At 56.4% G+C, this 23,139-nt stretch overlaps 1 protein-coding gene across 1 annotated transcript in view; it reads right to left on the minus strand.

Annotated features, from left to right (window-relative positions):
* Nucleotides 1-182: 182 nt before the first annotated feature.
* The window catches only part of LOC142481541 (uncharacterized), a gene marked incomplete at both ends in the record, with an annotated part of 28,161 nt that continues 5,204 nt past the window's right edge, over nucleotides 183-23,139 (minus strand). The window contains 11 exon segments of the mRNA XM_075582928.1: nucleotides 183-728; nucleotides 2,396-2,506; nucleotides 4,836-5,069; nucleotides 6,398-6,511; nucleotides 6,903-6,959; nucleotides 6,962-7,015; nucleotides 8,585-8,770; nucleotides 10,861-11,016; nucleotides 17,802-18,032; nucleotides 19,032-19,154; nucleotides 19,631-19,966. Of these exon segments, the coding sequence (XP_075439043.1) occupies nucleotides 183-728; nucleotides 2,396-2,506; nucleotides 4,836-5,069; nucleotides 6,398-6,511; nucleotides 6,903-6,959; nucleotides 6,962-7,015; nucleotides 8,585-8,770; nucleotides 10,861-11,016; nucleotides 17,802-18,032; nucleotides 19,032-19,154; nucleotides 19,631-19,966 (2,148 nt within the window).

Here is a 23,139-nt window from a genome sequence, read left to right on the forward strand (position 1 = left end):
AGAGAGGTGTTCAGTGCTGATGAAGGAGAGGGGTTAAATCCTAGAAGAGAGAGGTTACGTGCTGGAGTAGAGAGATTAAGTGCTGAAGAGGAGAGGGAGAGAGGTTAAGGAGAGGGGTTAAACCGTAGAGGAGAGAGAGATTAAGTGCTGGATGAAGGAGAAGGGTTAAGTGCCACACTGACCCGCTGTCCTGGATCTGGCAGCTCCCGTGGGTGCAGGGTGTCTGGGTGCAGTTGGTGTCCTGCCTGTGGCAGCTCCCGTGGGTGCAGTTGGTGTCCTGCCTGTGGCAGCTCCCGTGGGTGCAGGGTGTCTGGGTGCAGTTGGTGTCCTGCCTGTGGCAGCTCCCGTGGGTGCAGTTGCTATCCTGCATGTGGCAGCTCCCATGGGTGCAGTTGGTGTCCTGCGTGTGGCAGCTCCCGTGGGTGCAGTTGATGTCCTGGCTGTGGCAGCTCCCGTGGGTGCAGGGTGTCTGGGTGCAGTTGGTGTGCTGCGTGTGGCAGCTCCCGTGGGTGCAGTTGTTGTCCTGCATGTGGCAGCTCCCGTGGGTGCAGTTGGTGTCCTGCGTGTGGCAGCTCCCGTGGGTGCAGTTGGTTTCCTGCCGGGTGCAGAGGGGTGGAGGGTCCCCGAGGGACAGTCACACAGGAAGCCCCCCAGACTGTCCTTGCAAGACCCTCCATTGTGACAGGGGCTGGAGAGACACTCATCGATATCCAGATCACAGAGAGTGCCTGAGAGGGATAGATACAGATGTAACAGGGGAGGTATGTAACAGGGGAGTTATCCCTGTTCAGGAAATGTGCCTCTAATCCAGCAGTGTGGTGGGTAACTGCTGGTAGTCAATTATCCAACACCACCTGCCTGATTAGGTTCTTAGAAAAGCCTGTCTTTTGAGACAGGAAGGGAGATTGTTCCTGAGTATCACAAGCTGTGAGACTGGCCATGGGGACAGATGTCTTGAGCTCTGCCAGAAGAAATAGCAGAGCTGCTTGCAAGACACAGGGGAAAAGAACCTCTAAACCTGAATGCTGACAAAACCTGAGGAAAAGGTAGCAACCCAGGAACAGAGAAGACTTTCCCTCCAAACAGATAAGACTTTCCTTTATAAGACTTTTGGTATATCTGCTCATATCAAGATATATGTTTGGGGCTGGAAGACATGCTTATCTAAAGGGAGTTGTGGACTGCATAGGTTTCATTAGACATTCTCCAAGTGAATAGAAGCTTTGTTTACCCATTGTTTGGATGTTTTTCTGATGTTAAGGAAACAGGCGCAATAAAAGCCTTATTTAATTTCACCATAACAAGTCTCCCTTGCATACCTCTGTGCGCGTTCCTCCTACACAGAGATGTGTGTGTGTGTGTGTGTGTTTCCCAACTCCAGTCCTCAGGGAACCCCAACAAGTCAGGTCTATAGGATATCCCTGCTCCAGCACAGGTGGGTCAATCAAAATGGCTGAGCCGCCGATTGTCCAACCTGTGCTGGGGCAGGGATATCCTTAAGACCTGGAGTTGGGAAACACTGAGATGAGATGAAGGGGAGGGAGGGGGAGAGGGGAAGGGGGAGAGAGGGGAAGGGGGAGGGAGGGGAAGAGAGGGGGGGAGGGGGAGGGAGGGGAAGAAGATGGAGGGAGGGGGAGGGAGGGGAAGAAGATGGAGGGGGAGGGAGGGAGGGGAAGAGGAGGGAGGGAGGGGAAGAGGAGGAGGGAGGGAGGGGAAGAGGAGGGAGGAAGGGAAGAAGAGGGAGGGAGGGGGAGGGAGGGGAAGAAGATGGAGGGAGGGGAGGGAGGGGAAGAAGATGGAGTGGGAGGGAGGGAGGGGAAGAAGATGGAGGGAGGGAGGGGGAGGAGGGGAAGAGGAGGGAGGGGGAGAGAGGGGAAGAGGAAGGAGTGGGAGGGAGGGGAAGAGGAGGGGAAGAGGAGGGATAGGGAGGGAGGGAGGGAGGGGAAGAGGAGGGAGGGGAGGGAGGGGAAGAGGAGGGAAGGATAGGGATGGAGAGAGGGGGAGGAGGGAGGGATAGGGAACGAGAGAGGGGGGGAGGGATAGGGAAGGAGAGAAAGAGAGGGTGAGAGAGAAGGGGGAGGGAGTGGGCCAGGGAAGGAGAGAGAAGGGGGGAGAGAGTGGGAGGAGAAAGAGTGGGAGGGGGGAGGGAGATAGAGAGTGGGAGGGGGGAGGGGAGATAGAGAGTGGGAGGGGGGAGAGAGAGTGGGAGGGGGGAGGGGAGAGAGAGTGGGAGGGAGGAGGGGAGAGAGAGTGGGAGGGGGGAGGGGAGAGAGAGAGTGGGAGGGGGAGGGGAGAGAGAGTGTGGGAGGGGGGAGGGGAGAGAGAGTGTGGGAGGGGGGATGGGAGAGAGAGAGTGGGAGGGAGGAGGGGAGAGAGTAAGAAATATCTTTGTCACCTGAGTACCCGGGGTCACAGTGACACAGGAAAGCATTCACCAGGTCAGCACAGCGTCCTCGTACACACGGGTCACTGGCACACTCATCCACATGCGTGTCACATGTGGGACCTGTCACGGGCAGCACAGGAATGAGAGAGGAGGCGGGGAAGGACTTGTAAGAATCAAGAAAAGAATAGAGAGAAGTAAAGAGAGAGAGAGAGAGAGAGAGAGAGAGAGAGAGAGAGAGACGGAGAGAGAGAGAGAGACTGAGGGAGAGAGAGAGACTGAGGGAGATGTAATGTAAATTAAGTTAAGTGTCTGTAATTTCTTTGAAGAAAGATTAAGCAATCCATTTAGCTGAACTGTTCTATAGAAAAGATATGATCAGAACAAAGGGAGAGGACTAAAGTTAATAGAATCAGTTACCAGGTCTGAGCCCCAGGCACTGTTTCTCTTGGCTGGCTACCCTTGCTCAATGTTAAAGGATAGCCACCAAGGGGTATATAAGGAACACTGCTGATCAGAGCACTAGTCCATCTCTGGGAAGGAGTGCAGAGACAATCTGAGAGACACGCAGGGAAGGAGTGTGGAGTTTGCAGAGGTCCATCTCTGGAAGGAGTGTGGAGTTGGACTGTGACCAGCTGGAGGTACATATCAGAGTGGCTGCTGTGTGTTCAGCACTCTGATATCCTGGAGCAGAGAAGCGGACAGGGGAAACCCATTTGAAGTTGGTCCCTGCACCTAGGAAAGGCAGATCTCATTCCCCAGACCCCCGTAAGTGTGTATATTTTTGTATTTTGTATTTGTGTGTTTCCGAGAATTTATCCAAAATAAACCCCTTTTTATTTCACTGCCTTATTTTGCCTTGTGATCGATCCCTTAAATATAAATGATGTTAAAAGACCTGGTCTCCCGTGACACTGAGGGAGAGAGAGAGACTGATGGGGAGAGAGAAAGACTGGGGGGGAGAGAGAGAGAGACTGAGGGGGAGAGAGAGAGAAACTGAGGGGGAGAGATAGAGAGACTGAGGGGGAGAGAGAGAGAGGAGAGGAAGGAAAGGAGAAAGGGACAAAGAGAGGAGAGGGAAGGAAAGGAGAAAGGAACAGAGAGAGGAGAGGAAGAGATGGCAAGACAGAAAGAAGGAGGGAGGATGGAGGTGGGAAGGAGGGGAGGGGGAGGGAGGATGGAGGTGGAAGGGAGGGAGGATGGAGGTGGGAAGGGAGGAGGGGGAGGGAGGATGAAGGTGGGAAGGGAGGAGGGGAGGGAGGATGGAGGTGGGAAGGGAGGAGGGGGAGGGAGGATGGAGGTGGGAAGGGAGGAGGGGGGGGAGAAAGGATGGAGGTGGGAAGGGAGGAGGGGGGGGATAGACGATGGAGGTGGAAGGGAGGAGGGGGGGGGGGAGAGGATGGAGGTGGGAAGGGAGGAGGGGGGAGAGAGGATGGAGGTGGGAAGGTAGGAGGGGGAGGAGGATGGAGGTGGGAAGGGAGGAGGGGGAGGGAGGATGGAGGTGGGAGGAGGGGGAGGGAGGATGGAGGTGGGAAGGGAGGAGGGGGAGGGAGGAAGGAGGTGGGAAGGGAGGAGGAGAGAGGATGTAGGTGGGAAGGGAGGAGGGGGAGGGAGGATGGAGGTGGGAAGGGAGGAGGGGGAGGGAGGATGGAGTTGGGAAGGGATCAGGGGGAAAAGGATGGAGGTAGGGAGGGAGGATGGAGGTGGGAAGGGAGGAGGGGGGGAGAGAGGATGGCAGTGAGAAGGGAGGAGGGGAGGGAGGATGGAGGTGGGAAGGGAGGAGGAGGGAGGATGGAGGTGGGAAGGGAGGAGGGGGAGGGGATGGAGGTGGGAAGGGTGGATGTGGGAGAGAGGATGGAGATGGGAAGGGTGGAGGGGGAAGAGAGGATGGAGGTGAGAAGGGAGGAGAGGGAGAGAGGATGGAGGTGGGAAGGGAGGAGGGGGAGAGAGGATGGAGGTGGGAAGGGAGGAGGGAGGAGAGAGGATGGAGGTGGGAAGGGTGGAGGGGGAAGAGAGGATGGAGGTGGGAAGGGAAGATGGGGAGAGAGGATGGAGGTGGGACGAGAGGGGGGGAGAGAGGATGGAGGTGGGGGAGAGGATGGAGGTGGGAAGGGAGGGGGGAGAGGATGGAGGTGGGGGGAGAGGATGGAGGTGGGAAGGGAGGGGGGGAGAGGATGGAGGTGGGGGGAGAGGATGGAGGTGGGAAGGGAGGGGGGGAGAGGATGGAGGTGGGGGGAGAGGATGGAGGTGGGAAGGGAGGGGGAGAGAGGATGGAGGTGGGGGGAGAGGATGGAGGTGGGAAGGGAGGGGGGGAAAGGATGGAGGTGGGGGAGAGGGATGGAGGTGGGAAGGGAGGGGGGGAGAGGATGGAGGTGGGTTGAGAGGATGGATGGGGGGAGAGGATGGAGGGGGAAATGGAGGAGGAGGGAGGGAGGGTGGAGGTGTATCTTACCTGTGGTACCCGGCTGGCACAGACACTGGAAGCCGTTAGGCAGGTCCTGGCAGTGGGACCCGTTGTGGCACGGCTGGCTGTGACACTCGTCCGTGTCCTGCTCACACATGTCACCCTTGTATCCGGGGTCACACTGACAGGTGAAGCCCCCCGGACCATCCACACAGTGACCGTGAAGGCAGGGAGAGCTGGAACACTCATCTATATCCAACTCACAGAGAGAGCCCCAGAAACCTGGGGGGAGAGAGGAGGAGGTGGGAGAGATGGAGAGAGGAAAGGAGAGATAAGGGGGGGGAGAGAGGGTGGAGAGAGGAGGAGATGGGAGAGAAAGGGAGAGATGGAGAGGAAAGGAGAGATAAGAGGGGGTGAGAGTGAAGAGAGGAGGAGATGGGAGAGAAAGGGAGAGATGGAGAGAGGAAAGGAGAGATAAGGGGGGGAGAGAGGGTGGAGAGAGAGAAAGGGAGAGATGGAGAGAGGAAAAGAAAGATAAGGGGGGGGGGGAGAGAGTGTGAAGAGAGGAGGAGATGGGAGAGATGGAGAGAGGAAAGAAGAGATAAGGGGGCGGAGGGAGAGGGTGTGAAGAGAAGAGGAGATGGGAGAGAAAGGGAGAGATGGAGAGAGGAAAGGAGAGATAAGGGGGGGAGAGAGGGTGTGAAGAGAGGAGGAGACGGGAGAGAGAAAGGGAGAGACAGAGGGATGGAGAGAGGAAAGGAGAGATAGGGGGGAGAGAGGTGGAGAGAGAGAAAGGGAGAGAAAGAAGGGGGAGAGGGAGAGAAAGAAAGACGGGGAGGAAGAGAGGGAGGGGGAGAGAATGTGGAGAGGAGGAGATGGTAGAGAAAGGGAGAGACAGAGGGATGGAGAGAGGAAAGGAGAGATAAGGGAGGGAGAGAGGGTGGAGAGGGAGAAAGGGAGAGAGAGGAGAGGGAGAGAAAGGGAGAGAAAGAGGGATGGAGAGAGGAAAGGAGAGATAAGGGGACGAGAGGGTGGAGAGGGAGAAAGGGAGAGAGAGAGAGAGAGAAAGGGAGAGAGAGAGTGAAGAGAGAAGGAGATGTGATAGAAATGGAGAGACAGAGGGATGGAGAGAGGAAAGGAGAGATAAGGGGGGAGGGAGAGGATGGAGAGGGAGAAAGGGAGAGAGAGAGAAAGGGGAGAGGCAGAGAAAGAAAGAGACGGGGAGGAAGAGAGGGAAGGAGAGAGAAAAAAAGAGAGATAGAGAGGGGAGGAAGAGAGAGCAGGGGAGATAAAGGGGGCAGACAGCGACAGGGTGGAGAGAGGGAGAGAGGGGGAGAAAAAGAAGTAAGAAGAGAGGGAGGGGTGAAGAGTGAGAGATAAGGGGGGAGGTGCAAAGAGAGGGTATAGAGAGAAGAAAACTGAGGAGTGTGAGGGGGTGACAGAGAGAGAGAGGATGTACCAGCGGATGGAGAGGGGGAGGGAGAGAAGAAAAGAAGAGAGAGACAGGTGGAGAAGGAGAGAGAGGGGGAAAGGGGGTGGTGGAGCGGAAGAGGGTAGACAGAAAGAAACAGAGGGGGGGGGGGAAGGATCAGGAGGGTCTCTCCTCTTACCCTGAGGGCAGTGGCAGCTGTATCCCCCCGATTCATCCCGGCACTGCCCCCCATTGTGACAGGGGGAGCTGGTGCATTCATCCACATTGTACTCACACCAGGGCCCCTCAAACCCTGCGGAGAAGGGGGGGGGGCATATAACAATGTAGGGGGTTAAAGGGGCAATGGAAGCAATATCCTATCTGTGTTCCCGTAATAAATCCGTTCTGTAGAATTAGAAATACTAAAAAAATGTTAATTCTTCTCTTAAAGCCATTTTTATAAATTAATATACGGAGCATCCTGTGATCCCTACAGCAGGTTTATCCCGCCTCCCCAGCGGTGCAAGACCTGTGCAACTACTTTCCTGTGTGTGATCGTGTGTTGCCAGTGTTCCCAGCAGTTTGAGCTGCAAACTGTAACAATACACAATGTTACTTAGTAATACAAAGGAGAAAGGGGGAGAAAAGAGTGGGGGAGGAGAGGGGGGTGGGGGAAAGGGGGGGTCGGGGGAAAATGTTCAAACCTGGGGGGCACGAGCAGTGAACGTCGTTCAGCAGATCTTTGCAGTGACCCCCGTTTGGCAGGGAGAGCTCCGACACTCGTCCGTCTCCAGCTCACACAGATGCCCCTCGTACCCTGAGCAGAGAGAGGGAGGGGCGGGGGGGGGGGGTAGAAAGGAGGGAGGTGAGAGGGGAGATAGAGAGGGAGAGATGGGATAGGGGGAGGGAAATATAATTGGGGGGGGGGAGAGAGTAAGATGGAGGAGAGAGGGGAAGTAGAAGGGGGAGGGAAAGGGGAGGAGTGGGGGATAGAGAGGAGGAGAGGGAGAGACAGAGAAAAGGAGAGAGGGGGCGATAGAAAGAGAGGAGGGAGGAGAGAAATGGGGCAGAGAGAAGGATGAGAGGGGGAGGCAGGGGGTAGAGAAATGGAGAGGGGAGAGAGGGGGACAGAGAAAGGAGAGGGAGTAAGAGGGAGGCACACAATTAATACTGTCATCCTCTTATTTCCCCTCTCCCCCCCCCCATCCTCCCTTCTCCCCTCTCTTTACTCCCCCCCCCTCCATCCTCTCTTCTCCCCCTTCTCCCCCCTCTCTTTACTTCCCCCCCATCCTCCCTTCTCCCCCTCTCTTTACTCCCCTCCCCCCTCCATCCTCTCTTCTCCCCCCTCTCTTTACTCCCTCTCCCCCATCCTCCCTTCTCCCCCATCCTCCCTTCTCCCCCTTCTCCCCCTCTCTCTACTCCCCTCCTCCCCCATCCTCCCTTCTCCCCCTTCTCTTTACTTCCCCCTCCATCCTCTCTTCTCCCCCCTCTCTTTACTCCCCTCTCCACCCATCCTCCCTTCTCCCCCTCTCTTTACTCCCCTCTCACCCATCCTCCCTTCTCCCCCATCCTCCCTTCCCCCTTCTCCCCCCTCTTTACTCCCCTCCACCCCCATCCTCCCTTCTCCCCCTTCTCTTTACTTCCCCCCCATCCTCCCTTCTCCCCCTCTCTTTACTCCCTCTCCACCCATCCTCCCTTCTCCCCCTCTCTGTACTTCCCCCCATCCTCCCTTCTCCCCCCTCTCTTTACTCCCCTCTCCACCCATCCTCCCTTCTCCCCCTCTCTTTACTCCCCTCTCCCCCATCCTCCCTTCTCCCCCATCCTCCCTTCTCCCCCTCTTTACTCCCCTCCTCCCCCATCCTCCCTTCTCCCCCTTCTCTTTATTTCCCCCCCATCCTCCCTTCTCCCCCTCTCTTTACTCCCCTCTCCACCCATCCTCCCTTCTCCCCCTCTCTTACTCCCCTCTCCCCCATCCTCCCTTCTCCCCCATCCTCCTTCTCCCCCTTCTCCCCCTCTTTACTCCCCTCCTCCCCCATCCTCCCTTCTCCCCCTCTCTTTACTCCCCTCTCCCCCATCCTCCCTTCTCCCCCATCCTCCCTTCTCCCCCTTCTCCCCCCTCTTTACTCCCCTCGTCCCCCATCCTCCCTTCTCCCCCTTCTCTTAACTTCCCCCCTATCCTCCCTTCTCCCCCCTCTCTTTACTCCCCTCTCCACCCATCCTCCCTTCTCCTCCTCTCTTTACTCCCCTCTCTCCCCCCCTATCCTCCCTTCTCCCCCCCTCTTTACTCACCCCCGTCCCTGGCGCTGCTGTCCCCTATCCTCACACTCCCTTCTCCCCTCCCCCACGGCACTGCCCCCTGCTCCCCCCCCTGCCGCCCCCTCCGTACCGGGCACACACAGGCACTGGAAGTGCCCCAGCAGGTCCAGGCAGGAGGCCTTGTTGTGGCACGGGTAGGGCTGGCACTCGTTCTGATCCGTCTCACAGCGGGTCCCCGTGTACCCCCGCGGGCAGCGGCACAGGAAGGAGCCCGCGGTGTTCACACACGCCCCGGCGTGTTCACAGGGAGAGGGGCCTGAGGAAGGGGCGGAGAGGGGAGAGTGAGAGAGAGGGAGGGAGGGGGGGGTGAGACGGAGGAGGGTGAGAGTGAGAGAGAGGGCATGAGAGAGAGGGAGGGGGGGTGAGAGAGAGGGGAGAGAGGAGGGTGAGATGGAGAAGAGTGAGAGGGGTGAGAGAGAGGGCGTGAGAGAGAGGGCGTGAGAGAGAGGGTGTGTGAGAGAGGGAGGGGTGTGAGAGAGGGAGGGGTGTGAGAGAGAGGGAGGGGTGTGAGAGAGAGGGAGGGGTATGAGAGAGGGAGGGGTGTGAGAGAGAGGGAGGGGTGTGAGAGAGAGGGAGGGGGTGTGAGAGAGGGAGAGGGGGGTGAGAGAGAGGGGAGAGAGGAGGGTGAGACGGAGGAGGGTGAGAGGGGGAGAGAGAGAGGGCATGAGAGAGAGGGAGGGGGGTGAGAGAGAGAGGGTGAGACGGAGGAGGGTGAGAGGGGGTGAGAGAGAGTGGGGGCGTGAGAGAGAGAGGGAGGGGGCTGCGAGAGAAGGGAGGGAGGAGGGTGAGATGGAGGGGGGTGAGGAGGGGTGAGAGAGGGAGGGAGGGTGGGTGAGAGAGAGGAGTGAGGAGGGTGAGATGGAGAAGAGTGAGGAGGGTGAGATGGAGAAGAGTGAGAGGGGTGAGAGAGGGCGTGAGAGAGAGGGTGTGTGAGAGAGGGAGGGGTGTGAGAGAGAGGGAGGGGTGTGAGAGAGAGGGGAGAGAGGAGGGTGAAATGGAGGAGGGTGAGAGGGGGAGAGAGAGAGGGCATGAGAGAGAGGGAGGGGGGTGAGAGAGAGAGGGTGAGACGGAGGAGGGTGAGAGGGGGTGAGAGAGAGTGGGGGCGTGAGAGAGAGAGGGAGGGGCTGCGAGAGAAGGGAGGGAGGAGGGTGAGATGGAGGGGGGTGAGGAGGGTGAGAGAGGGAGGGAGGGTGGGTGAGAGAGAGGAGTGAGGAGGGTGAGATGGAGAAGAGTGAGGAGGGTGAGATGGAGAAAAGTGAGAGGGGTGAGAGAGGGCGTGAGAGAGAGGGTGTGTGAGAGAGGGAGGGGTGTGAGAGAGAGGGAGGGGTGTGAGAGAGAGGGTGTGAGAGAGAGTGAGGGTTGTGAGAGGGGGTGTGAGAGAGAGGGAGGGTTGTGAGAGAGGGTGTGAGAGAGAGGGAGGGGTGTGAGAGAGAGGGTGTGAGAGAGAGGGAGGGGGGTGAGAGAGGGAGGGGTGTGAGAGAGGGTGGGGTGTGAGAGAGAGAGAGGGAGGGGGGGTGATAGAGGGAGGGGGGTGATAGAGGGAGGGGGGTGAGAAAGGGAGGGGGGGTGAGAGGGTGGGTGAGAGAGAGAGGGGGTGAGAGAGAGAGGGGGTGAGAGAGAGAGGGGGTGAGAGAGAAAGTGTGCGTGAGAGAGAGAGGGTGTGTGAGAGAGAGGGTGTGTGAGAGAGAGGGTGTGAGAGAGAGAGAGAGTGTGTGAGAGAGGGTGGGGGTGAGAAAGAGAAAGGGTGTGAGCGATAGAGGGCGTGAGAGATAGAGGGGGTGAGAGAGAGAGAGGGGGTGTGAGAGAGAGAGGGGGTGAGAGAGAGAGGGGGGGTGAGAGAGAGAGGGTGTGAGAGAGAGAGGGTGTGAGAGAGAGAGGGTGTGAGAGAGAGAGGGGGTGAGAGAGAAAGAGGTTGAGAGAGGGAGGGGGGGTGATAGAGGGAGGGGGGTGATAGAGGGAGGGGGGGTGAGAGAGGGAGGGGGAGTGAGAGGGGGGGTGAGAGAGAGGGGGGGTGAGAGAGAGAGGGTGTGAGAGAGAGAGGGTGTGTGCGAGAGAGGGTGTGAGAGAGAGAGGGTGTGAGAGAGAGAGGGTGTGAGAGAGAGAGGGGGTGAGAGAGAAAGAGGTTGAGAGAGAGAGAGGGGGTGAGAGAGAGAGGGGGTGAGAGAGAGAGGTGGTGAGAGAGAGAGGGTGTGTGAGAGAGAGGGTGTGAGACAGAGAGGGTGTGAGAGAGAGAGGGTGGGAGAGAGAGAGGGTGTGAGAGAGAGAGGGGTGAGAGAGAGAGGGGGTGAGAGAGAGAGGGGGTGAGAGAGAGAGGGTGGTTAATGCCCCTTTGCCACCGACGCTCACCCAGCTGGCACTCGTCTAGGTCCTGGAAGCAGGTGGGCCCGGAGTACCCAGGTTGGCAGCGGCACAGAGCTGCCCCAGACATGGGCTGAGTGTCACACGTGGCAGCTTCGTGGCATGGGTTATTGAGGCAGCCATCCTGCATGTGACACAGCAGACCTGGGTATGGAAGAGAGCGAGGAGGTACTGGGTACAGACTGGCATACATACAGAGAGAGGCTGGGCACAGACTGGCATACATACAGAGAGAGGCTGGGCACAGACTGGCATACATACAGAGAGAGGCTGGGCACAGACTGGCATACATACAGAGAGAGGCTGGGCACAGACTGGCATACAGACAGAGAGGCTGGGCACAGACTGGCATACATACAGAGAGGCTGGGCACAGACTGGCATACATACAGAGAGAGGCTGGGCACAGACTGGCATACATACAGAGAGAGGCTGGGCACAGACTGGCATACATACAGAGAGAGGCTGGGCACAGACTGGCATACATACAGAGAGAGGCTGGGCACAGACTGACATACATACAGAGAGGCTGGGCACAGACTGGCATACATACAGAGAGGCTGGGCACAGACTGGCATACATACAGAGAGAGGCTGGGCACAGACTGGCATACATACAGAGAGAGGCTGGGCACAGACTGGCATACATACAGAGAGAGGCTGGGCACAGACTGGCATACATACAGAGAGAGGCTGGGCACAGACTGGCATACACACAGAGAGAGGCTGGGCACAGACTGGCATACATACAGAGAGGGGCTGGGTACAGACTGGCATACATACAGAGAGAGGCTGGGTACAGACTGGCATACATACAGAGAGAGGCTAGGTACAGACTGGCATACATAAAGAGAGAGGCTGGGTACAGACTGGCATACATACAGAGAGAGGCTGGGCACAGACTGGTATACAGACAGAGAGAGGCTGGGCACAGACTGGCATACATAGGGAGAGAGGCTGGGCACAGACTGGCATACATACAGAGAGAGGCTGGGTACAGACTGGCATACATACAGAGAGAGGCTGGGTACAGACTGGCATACATACAGAGAGGCTGGGTACACACTGGCATACATAAAGAGAGAGGCTGGGTACAGACTGGCATACATACAGAGAGAGGCTGGGCACAGACTGGCATACAGACAGAGAGAGGCTGGGCACAGACTGGCATACATACAGAGAGGTTACAGAATGACACAGGCTGGCACACATACAGAGAGAGGCTGGGCACAGACTGGCATACATACAGAGAGAGGCTGGGCACAGACTGGCATACACACAGATAGAGGCTGGGCATAGACTGGCTTACATACAGAGAGGCTGGGTACAGACTGGCATACACACAGAGAGAGGCTGGGCACAGACTGGCATACATACAAAGAGAGGCTGGGCACAGACTGGCATACACACAGAGAGAGGCTGGGCACAGACTGGCATACATACAGAGAGAGAGGCTGGGCACAGACTGGCATACATAAAGAGAGAGGCTGGGCACAGACTGGCATACATACAGAGAGAGGCTGGGCATATACTGGCATACATACAGGGAGAGGCTGGGCACAGACTGGCATACATAAAGAGAGAGGCTGGGCACAGACTGGCATACATACAGAGAGAGGCTGGGCACAGACTGGCATACATACAGAGAGAGGCTGGGCACAGACTGGCATACATACAGTGAGAGGCTGGGCACAGACTGGCATACATACAGAGAGAGGCTGGGCACAGACTGGCATACATACAGAGAGAGGCTGGGTACAGACTGGCATACATACAGAGAGAGGCTGGGCACAGACTGGCATACATACAGAGAGAGGCTGGGCACAGACTGGCATACATACAGAGAGAGGCTGGGCACAGACTGGCATACATACAGAGAGAGGCTGGGTACAGACTGGCATACACACAGATAGAGGCTGGGTACAGACTGGCATACACACAGAGAGAGGCTGGGCACAGACTGGCATACATACAGAGAGAGGCTGGGCACAGACTGGCATACATACAGAGAGAGGCTGGGTACAGACTGGCATACATACAGAGAGGGGCTGGGTACAGACTGGCATACATACAGAGAGATGCTGGGCACAGACTGGCATACATACAGAGAGAGGCTGGGCACAGACTGTCATACATACAGAGGGGGGCTGGGTACAGACTGGCATACATACAGAGAGAGGCTGGGTACAGACTGGCATACATACAGAGAGAGAGGCTGGGCACAGACTGGCATACATACAGAGAGAGGCTGGGCACAGACTGGCATACATACAGAGAGAGGCTGGGCACAGACTGGCATACACACAGAGAGAGGCTGGGCACAGACTGGCATACATACAGAGAGGGGCTGGGAACAGACTGGCATACATACAGAGAGAGGCTGGGCACAGACTGGCATACACACAGAGAGAGGCTGGGCACAGACTGTCATACATACAGAGAGGGGCTGGGTACAGACTGGCATACATACAGAGAGAGGCTGGGCACAGACTGGCATACATACAGAGAGAGACTGGGCACAGACTGGCATACATACAGAGAGAGACTGGGCACAGACTGGCATACATACAGAGAGAGGCTGGGCACAGACTGGCATACATACAGAGAGAGGCTGGACACAGACTGGCATACATACAGAGAGAGGCTGGGTACAGACTGGCATACATACAGAGAGAGGCTGGGCACAGACTGGCATACATACAGAGAGAGGCTGGGCACAGACTGGCATACATACAGAGAGAGGCTGGGCACAGACTGGCATACATACAGAGAGAGGCTGGGCACAGACTGGCATACATACAGAGAGAGGCTGGGAACAGACTGGCATACATACAGAGAGAGGCTGGGCACAGACTGGCATACATACAGAGAGAGGCTGGGTACAGACTGGCATACATACAGAGAGAGGCTGGGTACAGACTGGCATACATACAGAGAGAGGCTGGGCACAGACTGGCATACATACAGAGAGAGGCTGGGCACAGACTGGCATACTTACAGAGAGAGGCTGGGCACAGACTGGCATACATACAGAGAGAGGCTGGGCACAGACTGGCATACATACAGAGAGAGGCTGGGCACAGACTGGCATACTTACAGAGAGAGGCTGGGCACAGACTGGCATACATACAGAGAGAGGCTGGGCACAGACTGGCATACATACAGAGAGAGGCTGGGCACAGACTGGCATACATACAGAGAGAGGCTGGGTACAGACTGGCATACATACAGAGAGAGGCTGGGCACAGACTGGCATACATACAGAGAGAGGCTGGGCACAGACTGGCATACATACAGAGAGAGGCTGGGTACAGACTGGCATACATACAGAGAGAGGCTGGGTACAGACTGGCATACATACAGAGAGAGGCTGGGCACAGACTGGCATACATACAGAGAGAGGCTGGGCACAGACTGGCATACATACAGAGAGAGGCTGGGTACAGACTGGCATACATACAGAGAGAGGCTGGGCACAGACTGGCATACATACAGAGAGAGGCTGAGTACAGACTGGCATACATACAGAGAGGGGCTGGGTACACACTGGCATACATACAGAAAGGGGTTGGGTACAGACTGGCATACATACAGAGAGGGGCTGGGCACAGACTGGCATACATACAGAGAGAGGCTGGGTACAGACTGGCATACATACAGAGAGAGGCTGGGCACAGACTGGCATACATACAGAGAGAGGCTGGGTACAGACTGGCATACACACAGAGAGAGGCTGGGCACAGACTGGCATACACACAGAGGGAGGCTGGGCACAGACTGGCATACACACAGAGAGAGGCTGGGCACAGACTGGCATACATACAGAGAGGGGCTGGGCACAGAGTGGCATACACACAGAGAGAGGCTGGGCACAGACTGGCATACATACAGAGAGGGGCTGGGCACAGACTGGCATACATACAGAGGGAGGCTGGGTACAGACTGGCATACACACAGAGAGAGGCTGGGCACAGACTGTCATACATACAGAGAAAGGCTGGGCACAGACTGGCATACATACAGAGAGAGGCTGGGCACAGACTGGCATACATACAGAGAGGGGCTGGGCACAGACTGGCATACATACAGAGAGAGGCTGGACACAGACTGGCATACATACAGAGAGAGGCTGGGCACAGACTGGCATAAATACAGAGAGAGGCTGGACACAGACTGGCATACATACAGAGAGAGGCTGGGCACAGACTGGCATACATACAGAGAGAGGCTGGGCACAGACTGGCATACACACAGAGAGAGGCTGGGCACAGACTGGCATACATACAGAGAGGGGCTGGGTACAGACTGGCATACATACAGAGAGAGGCTGGGCACAGACTGGCATACTTACAGAGAGAGGCTGGGCACAGACTGGCATACATACAGAGAGAGGCTGGGCACAGACTGGCATACATACAGAGAGAGGCTGGGCACAGACTGGCATACTTACAGAGAGAGGCTGGGCACAGACTGGCATACATACAGAGAGAGGCTGGGCACAGACTGGCATACATACAGAGAGAGGCTGGGCACAGACTGGCATACATACAGAGAGAGGCTGGGTACAGACTGGCATATATACAGAGAGAGGCTGGGCACAGACTGGCATACATACAGAGAGAGGCTGGGCACAGACTGGCATACATACAGAGAGAGGCTGGGTACAGACTGGCATACATACAGAGAGAGGCTGGGTACAGACTGGCATACATACAGAGAGAGGCTGGGCACAGACTGGCATACATACAGAGAGAGGCTGGGCACAGACTGGCATACATACAGAGAGAGGCTGGGTACAGACTGGCATACATACAGAGAGAGGCTGGGCACAGACTGGCATACATACAGAGAGAGGCTGAGTACAGACTGGCATACATACAGAGAGGGGCTGGGTACACACTGGCATACATACAGAAAGGGGTTGGGTACAGACTGGCATACATACAGAGAGGGGCTGGGCACAGACTGGCATACATACAGAGAGAGGCTGGGTACAGACTGGCATACATACAGAGAGAGGCTGGGCACAGACTGGCATACATACAGAGAGAGGCTGGGTACAGACTGGCATACACACAGAGAGAGGCTGGGCACAGACTGGCATACACACAGAGGGAGGCTGGGCACAGACTGGCATACACACAGAGAGAGGCTGGGCACAGACTGGCATACATACAGAGAGGGGCTGGGCACAGAGTGGCATACACACAGAGAGAGGCTGGGCACAGACTGGCATACATACAGAGAGGGGCTGGGCACAGACTGGCATAAATACAGAGAGAGGCTGGACACAGACTGGCATACATACAGAGAGAGGCTGGGCACAGACTGGCATACATACACAGAGGGGCTGGGCACAGACTGGCATACATACAGCGAGAGGCTGGGCACAGACTGGCATACATACAGAAAGGGGTTGGGTACAGAGAGAGGCTGGGCACAGACTGGCATACATACAGAGAGGCTGGGCACAGACTGGCATACATACAGAGAGAGGCTGGGCACAGACTGGCATACACACAGAGAGAGGCTGGGCACAGACTGGCATACATACAGAGAGGCTGGGTACAGACTGGCATACACACAGAGAGAGGCTGGGCACAGACTGGCATACATACAGAGAGATGCTGGGCACAGACTGGCATACACACAGAGAGAGGCTGGGTACAGACTGGCATACATACAGAGAGAGGCTGGGCACAGACTGGCATACATACAGAGAGGGGCTGGGCACAGACTGGCATACATACAGAGAGAGGCTGGGCACAGACTGGCATACATACAGAGAGAGGCTGGGTACAGACTGGCATACATACAGAGAGAGGCTGGGCACAGACTGGCATACATACAGAGAGAGGCTGGGCACAGACTGGCATACATACAGAGAGAGGCTGGGCACAGACTGGCATACATACAGAGAGAGGCTGGGTACAGACTGGCATACATACAGAGAGAGGCTGGGTACAGACTGGCATACATACAGAGAGCGTCTGGGTACAGACTGGCATACATACAGAGAGAGGCTGGGTACAGACTGGCATACATACAGAGAGAGGCTGGGCACAGACTGGCATACATACAGAGAGAGGCTGGGTACAGACTGGCATACATACAGAGAGAGGCTGGGCACAGACTGGCATACATACAGAGAGAGGCTGGGCACAGACTGGCATACACACAGAGAGAGGCTGGGCACAGACTGGCATACATACAGAGAGAGGCTGGGCACAGACTGGCATACATACAGAGAGAGGCTGGACACAGACTGGCATACATACAGAGAGAGGCTGGGCACAGACTGGCATACATACAGAGAGAGGATGGGCACAGACTGGCATACACACAGAGAGATGCTGGGCACAGACTGGCATACTTACAGAGAGGGGCTGGGCACAGACTGGCATAGACACAGAGAGAGGCTGGGCACAGACTGGCATACATACAGAGAGAGGCTGGGCACAGACTGGCATACCTACAGAGAGAGGCTGGGCACAGACTGGCATACATACAGAGAGAGGCTGGGCACAGACTAGCATACATACAGAGAGAGGCTGGGCACAGACTGGCATACACACAGAGAGGCTGGGCACAGACTGGCATACATACAGAGAGAGGCTGGGCACAGACTGGCATACACACAGAGAGAGGCTGGGCACAGACTGGCATACACACAGAGAGAGGCTGGGCACAGACTGGCATACATACAGAGAGAGGCTGTTCACAAACTGGGCACACATACCGAGGTGGGCACACACACTATGACATGTCCAGAACATCACACACACACACACACACACACACACACACACACACACACACACACACACACACACACACACACACACACACACACACACACTGACACACACACACACACACAGTGACACACACACACACACACAGCCACACACAGCCACACACACATACTCACCGGTCTTGCCGGGGGGACACAGGCAGGTAAACGTCCCCACACGATCAAGGCAGGTGGCTCCCTGCGCACAGGTGGCTGTCACACAGTCATCAATGTTCTGCGCACAATTGTCACCATCCCAACCGTTGACACACACGCAGTGATACCCACCAGGAGTGTTGTGACATGTGCCACCGTTCTTACACACACTGGGAGACTGACATTCATCAATGTCCAGAGAGCAGTGCCGGCCTGCGGAGAGAGAGGGTGAGAGAGGGTGAGAGTGAGTGAGAGTGTGAGTGAGTGAGAGAGAGATAGAGAGTGAGAGATAGAGAGAGGGAGGGTGAGAGAGAGAGAGTGTGTGAGTGAGAGAGAGAGAGATAGGGAGAGAGAGATAGAGCGAGAGAGAGAGGGTGAGAGAGAGGGTGGGGGTGAGAGAGAGGTAGAGAGAGAGGGTGAGAGTGAGAGAGAGGTAGAGAGAGAGGGTGAGAGTGAGAGAGAGGGTGAGAGAGGGTGAGAGTGAGTGAGAGTGTGAGTGAGTGAGAGAGAGATAGGGAGTGGGAGAGAGAGAGAGAAGGGTAGAGAGAGGGAGGGTGAGGGTGAGAGAGTGAGTGAGAGAGAGAGATAGAGAGAGAGAAGGGTAGAGAGAGAGGGAGGGTGAGGGTGAGAGAGAGAGTGGGTGAGTTTGGGAGTGAGTGAGTGAGAGAGAGAGATAGAGTGAGACAGAATGGTAGAGAGAGAAGGGTGAGAGTGAGAGAGAGGTAGAGAGAGGGTGAGAGTGAGGGAGAGAGTGAGGGAGAGAGTGAGAGAGAGGGTGAGAGAGGGTGAGAGAGAGGGTGAGAGAGAGGGTGAGAGAGAGAGATAGGGAGTGGGAGAGTAGGGGAGAGGGAGAGAGAGAGGGTGAGAGAGAGGGTGAGAGAGAGGGTGAGAGAAGATGAGAGAGAGGGTGAGAGAGAGAGATAGGGAGTGAGAGAGAGTAGGGGAGAGGGAGAGAGAGACACAGACAGAATGAAGGGGGAGAGATAACAATGGGGGAATGTGAAAAGTGGGAGAAAGAGAGGAGAGGGAGGGAGAAAGAGAGGAGAGGGAGGGAGAAAGAGAGGAGAGGGGGGGAGAAAGAGAAGGGGGAGATAGGGATGTGGGGGAAAGAAGGAGAGTTAGAGAGAGAAAGAGGGAAAGATAAAGCGAGGAAGAGAGAGAGAAGATAAAGGTGGTATAGTTTGAGTGTGAGGTCTCTGTCCTACCCCTCACCTGTCCAGCCTGGGGTGCAGAGACAGCTGTACTGTCCCACTCCATCCTTACAGGTCCCCCCGTTCTGACACTTGTGCGTGACACAGTCATCGATATTCTCCTCACACATGGTCCCTGTATACCCTGATACGTGGCACACAGAGAGAGGAGTTCACAAGACAACCTTCCACGGTACTCATATTCTACACCCCCTCTCCCCAACTCTCCTCTCCGCTGTCCCAGAGGAGGATGCGTCGCTGCTGATCTCCTCTTCTCCCTCTACCACTTGCCCTCATTCTCTCCCATCTTCTCAAGCCTCTTGTTCCTACTCTAATCCATACGCTCGCACATATTGGCAACTCCTCCCTCCACTTTGGTACCTTTCCCTCCTCCTTCAGGCGGGCAGCAGTTATACCCGTCCTCAAAAACAGGAAGCCTGAGCCCACCTGTCTAGCTATCGTCCTTTCTCCCTCGTGCCTTCTGCCTCTAAACGTCTTGAACTCCTTGTGTCCTCCCGCTTGGTCCATCTTTTCACCTCCCATTCTCTCGCGGACCCTTTACAATCTGGCTTCCACACTGCTCCCTCCACTGAAAAAGTCCCCACCAAAATACCCACTCACCCGGTGGGCACACACACTGGAAATAGGCGGTGTTCCTCTGGTCACATTTTCCTGCATTCAGGCAGCTGCCTGACCCGCACACCCCTCTCCTCATCTCGCAGAGGGCGCCATGGTACCCAGCCGGGCACGCGCACTGGAAGGACCCTGCCAGATTCTTGCAGGTACCACCGTTCCTGCAGGTGCCCGCTGCCTGGCACTCATCCACGTCCCGCTCACAGGCGTCGCCCACGAAGCCTGGTGGGCACTCGCAGATGAAGCCGGGCACCTTGTTGATGCACTTCCCGCTGTTCATGCAACGGTTGGTGGAGCAGAAGTCCACCTGCTCACAGCTCTTACCTGTGAAGACATAACATTGGGACCCAAGATAACATCACGGAGCCGGGACCAAAGATAACATCACGGAGCCGGGACCCAAGATAACATCACGGAGCCGGGACCCAAAATAACATCACGGTGCCGGGACCCAAGATAACATCACGGAGCCGGGACCCAATATAATATCACGGAGCCGGGACCCAATATAACACCATGGGGCCGGGACCCACTATAACACCACGGTGCCGGGACCCAAGATAACCCCATGGTGCCGGGACCCAAGATAACACCACGGAGCCGGGACCCAATATAACATCACGGAGCCGGGACCCAATATAGCATCACGGAGCCGGGACCCAAGATAACATCACGGAGCCGGGACCCAATATAACATCACGGAGACGGGACCCAAGATAACATCACGGAGCCGGGACCCAAAATAACATCACGGTGCCGGGACCCAAGATAACATCACGGAGCCGGGACCCAATATAACATCACGGAGCCGGGACCCAATATAACACCATGGTGCCGGGACCCAATATAACACCACGGTGCCGGGACTCAAAATAACACCATGGTGCCGGGACCCAATATAACATCACGGAGCCGGGACCCAATATAACACCATGGTGCCGGGACCCAAGATAACATCACGGAGCCAGGACCCAAGATAACATCACGGAGCCGGGACCCAATATAACATCATGGTGCCGGGACCCAATATAACATCATGGAGCCGGGACACAAGATAACATCACGGTGCCGGGACCCAATAAACATCACGGTGCCGGGACCCAATATAACACCATGGTGCCGGGACCCAATAAACATCACGGAGCCGGGACCCAAGATAACATCACGGTGCCGGGACCCAATATAACATCACGGTGCCGGGACCCAAGATAACATCACGGAGCTGGGACCCAAGATAACATCACGGTGCTGGGACCCAATATAACACCACGGTGCCGGGACCCAAGGTAACATCACGGAGCCGGGACCCAATATAACATCATGGTGCTGGGACCCAAGATAACACCACGGTGCCGGGACCCAATATAACATCACAGAGCCGGGACCCAATATAACACCACGGTGCCGGGACCCAATATAACATCATGGTGCTGGGACCCAATATAACATCACAGAGCCGGGACCCAATATAACACCATGGAGCCGGGACCCAATATAACATCACGGAGCCGGGACTCAATATAACACCACGGAGCCGGGACCCAATATAACATCACGGTGCCGGGACCCAAGATAACATCACGGAGCCGGGACCCAATATAACATCACGGAGCCGGGACCCAAGATAACATCACGGTGCTGGGACCCAATATAACATCACAGAGCTGGGACCCAATATAACACCACGGAGCCGGGACCCAATATAACATCACGGAGCCGGGACCCAAGATAACATCACGGAGCCAGGACCCAATATAACATCACGGTGCCGGGACCCAATATAACATCACGGTGCCGGGACCCAAGATAACATCACGGAGCCGGGACCCAAGATAACATCACGGAGCCAGGACCCAAGATAACATCACGGAGCCGGGACCCAAGATAACACCACGGTGCCGGGACCCAAGATAACATCACGGTGCCGGGACCCAAGATAACATCACGGAGCCAGGACCCAAGATAACACCACGGTGCCGGGACCCAATATAACATCACAGAGCCGGGACCCAATATAACACCACGGTGCCGGGACCCAAGATAACACCACGGTGCCGGGACCCAAGATAACACCACGGTGCCGGGACCCAAGATAACATCACGGTGCCGGGACCCAATATAACATCACGGAGCCGGGACCCAATATAACACCACGGTGCCGGGACCCAATATAATATCACGGTGCCGGGACCCAATATAACATCACGGAGCCGGGACCCAATATAACATCACGGTGCCGGGACCCAATATAACATCACGGAGACGGGACCCAAGATAACATCACGGAGCCGGGACCCAATATAACACCATGGAGCCGGGACCCAATATAACATCACGGAGATGGGACCCAAGATAACATCACGGAGCCGGGACCCAATATAACACCACGGAGCCGAGACCCAATATAACATCACGGTGCCGGGACCCAATATAACACCACGGTGCCGGGACCCAATATAACATCACGGTGCTGGGACCCAAGATAACATCACGGAGCCGGGACCCAAGATAACATCACGGTGCCGGGACCCAAGATAACATAACAGAGCCAGGACCCAAGATAACACCACGGAGCCGGGACCCAAGATAACATCACGGAGCCGGGACCCAAGATAACACCACGGAGCCGGGACCCAAGATAACACCATGGTGCTGGGACCCAATATAACATCACGGAGCCGGGACCCAATATAACATCACGGAGCCGGGACCCAAGATAACACCATGGTGCCGGGACCCAATATAACACCATGGTGCCGGGACCCAATATAACACCATGGTGCCGGGACCCAAGATAACCTCACGGAGCCGGGACCCAATATAACATCACGGTGCCGAGACCCAAGATAACCTCACGGAGCCGGGACCCAAGATAACACCACGGAGCCGGGACCCAAGATAACACCACGGTGCCGGGACCCAAGATAACATCACGGAGCCGGGACCCAAGATAACATCACGGAGCCAGGACCCAAGATAATACCACGGAGCCGGGACCCAAGATAACATCACGGAGCCGGGACCCAAGATAACATCACGGAGCCGGGACCCAAGATAACATCACGGAGCCGGGACCCAATATAACATCACCGTGCCGGGACCCAATATAACACCACGGTGCCGGGACCCAATATAAAACCACGGAGCCGGGACCCAAGATAACACCACGGTGCCGGGACCCAATATAACACCACGGAGCCGGGACCCAAGATAACACCACGGTGCCGGGACCCAATATAACATCACGATGCCGGGACCCAAGATAACACCACGGTGCCGGGACCCAATATAACACCACGGAGCCGGGACCCAAGATAACACCACGGTGCCGGGACCCAATATAACATCACGGTGCCGGGACCCAATATAACACCACGGTGCCGGGACCCAATATAACACCACGGAGCCGGGACCCAAGATAACATCACGGAGCCGGGACCCAATATAACATCACGGTGCCGGGACCCAATATAACACCACGGTGCCGGGACCCAATA

Source organism: Ascaphus truei, unplaced genomic scaffold, assembly GCF_040206685.1.
Source record: "Ascaphus truei isolate aAscTru1 unplaced genomic scaffold, aAscTru1.hap1 HAP1_SCAFFOLD_2788, whole genome shotgun sequence".
Taxonomy (NCBI): Eukaryota; Metazoa; Chordata; class Amphibia; order Anura; family Ascaphidae; genus Ascaphus; species Ascaphus truei.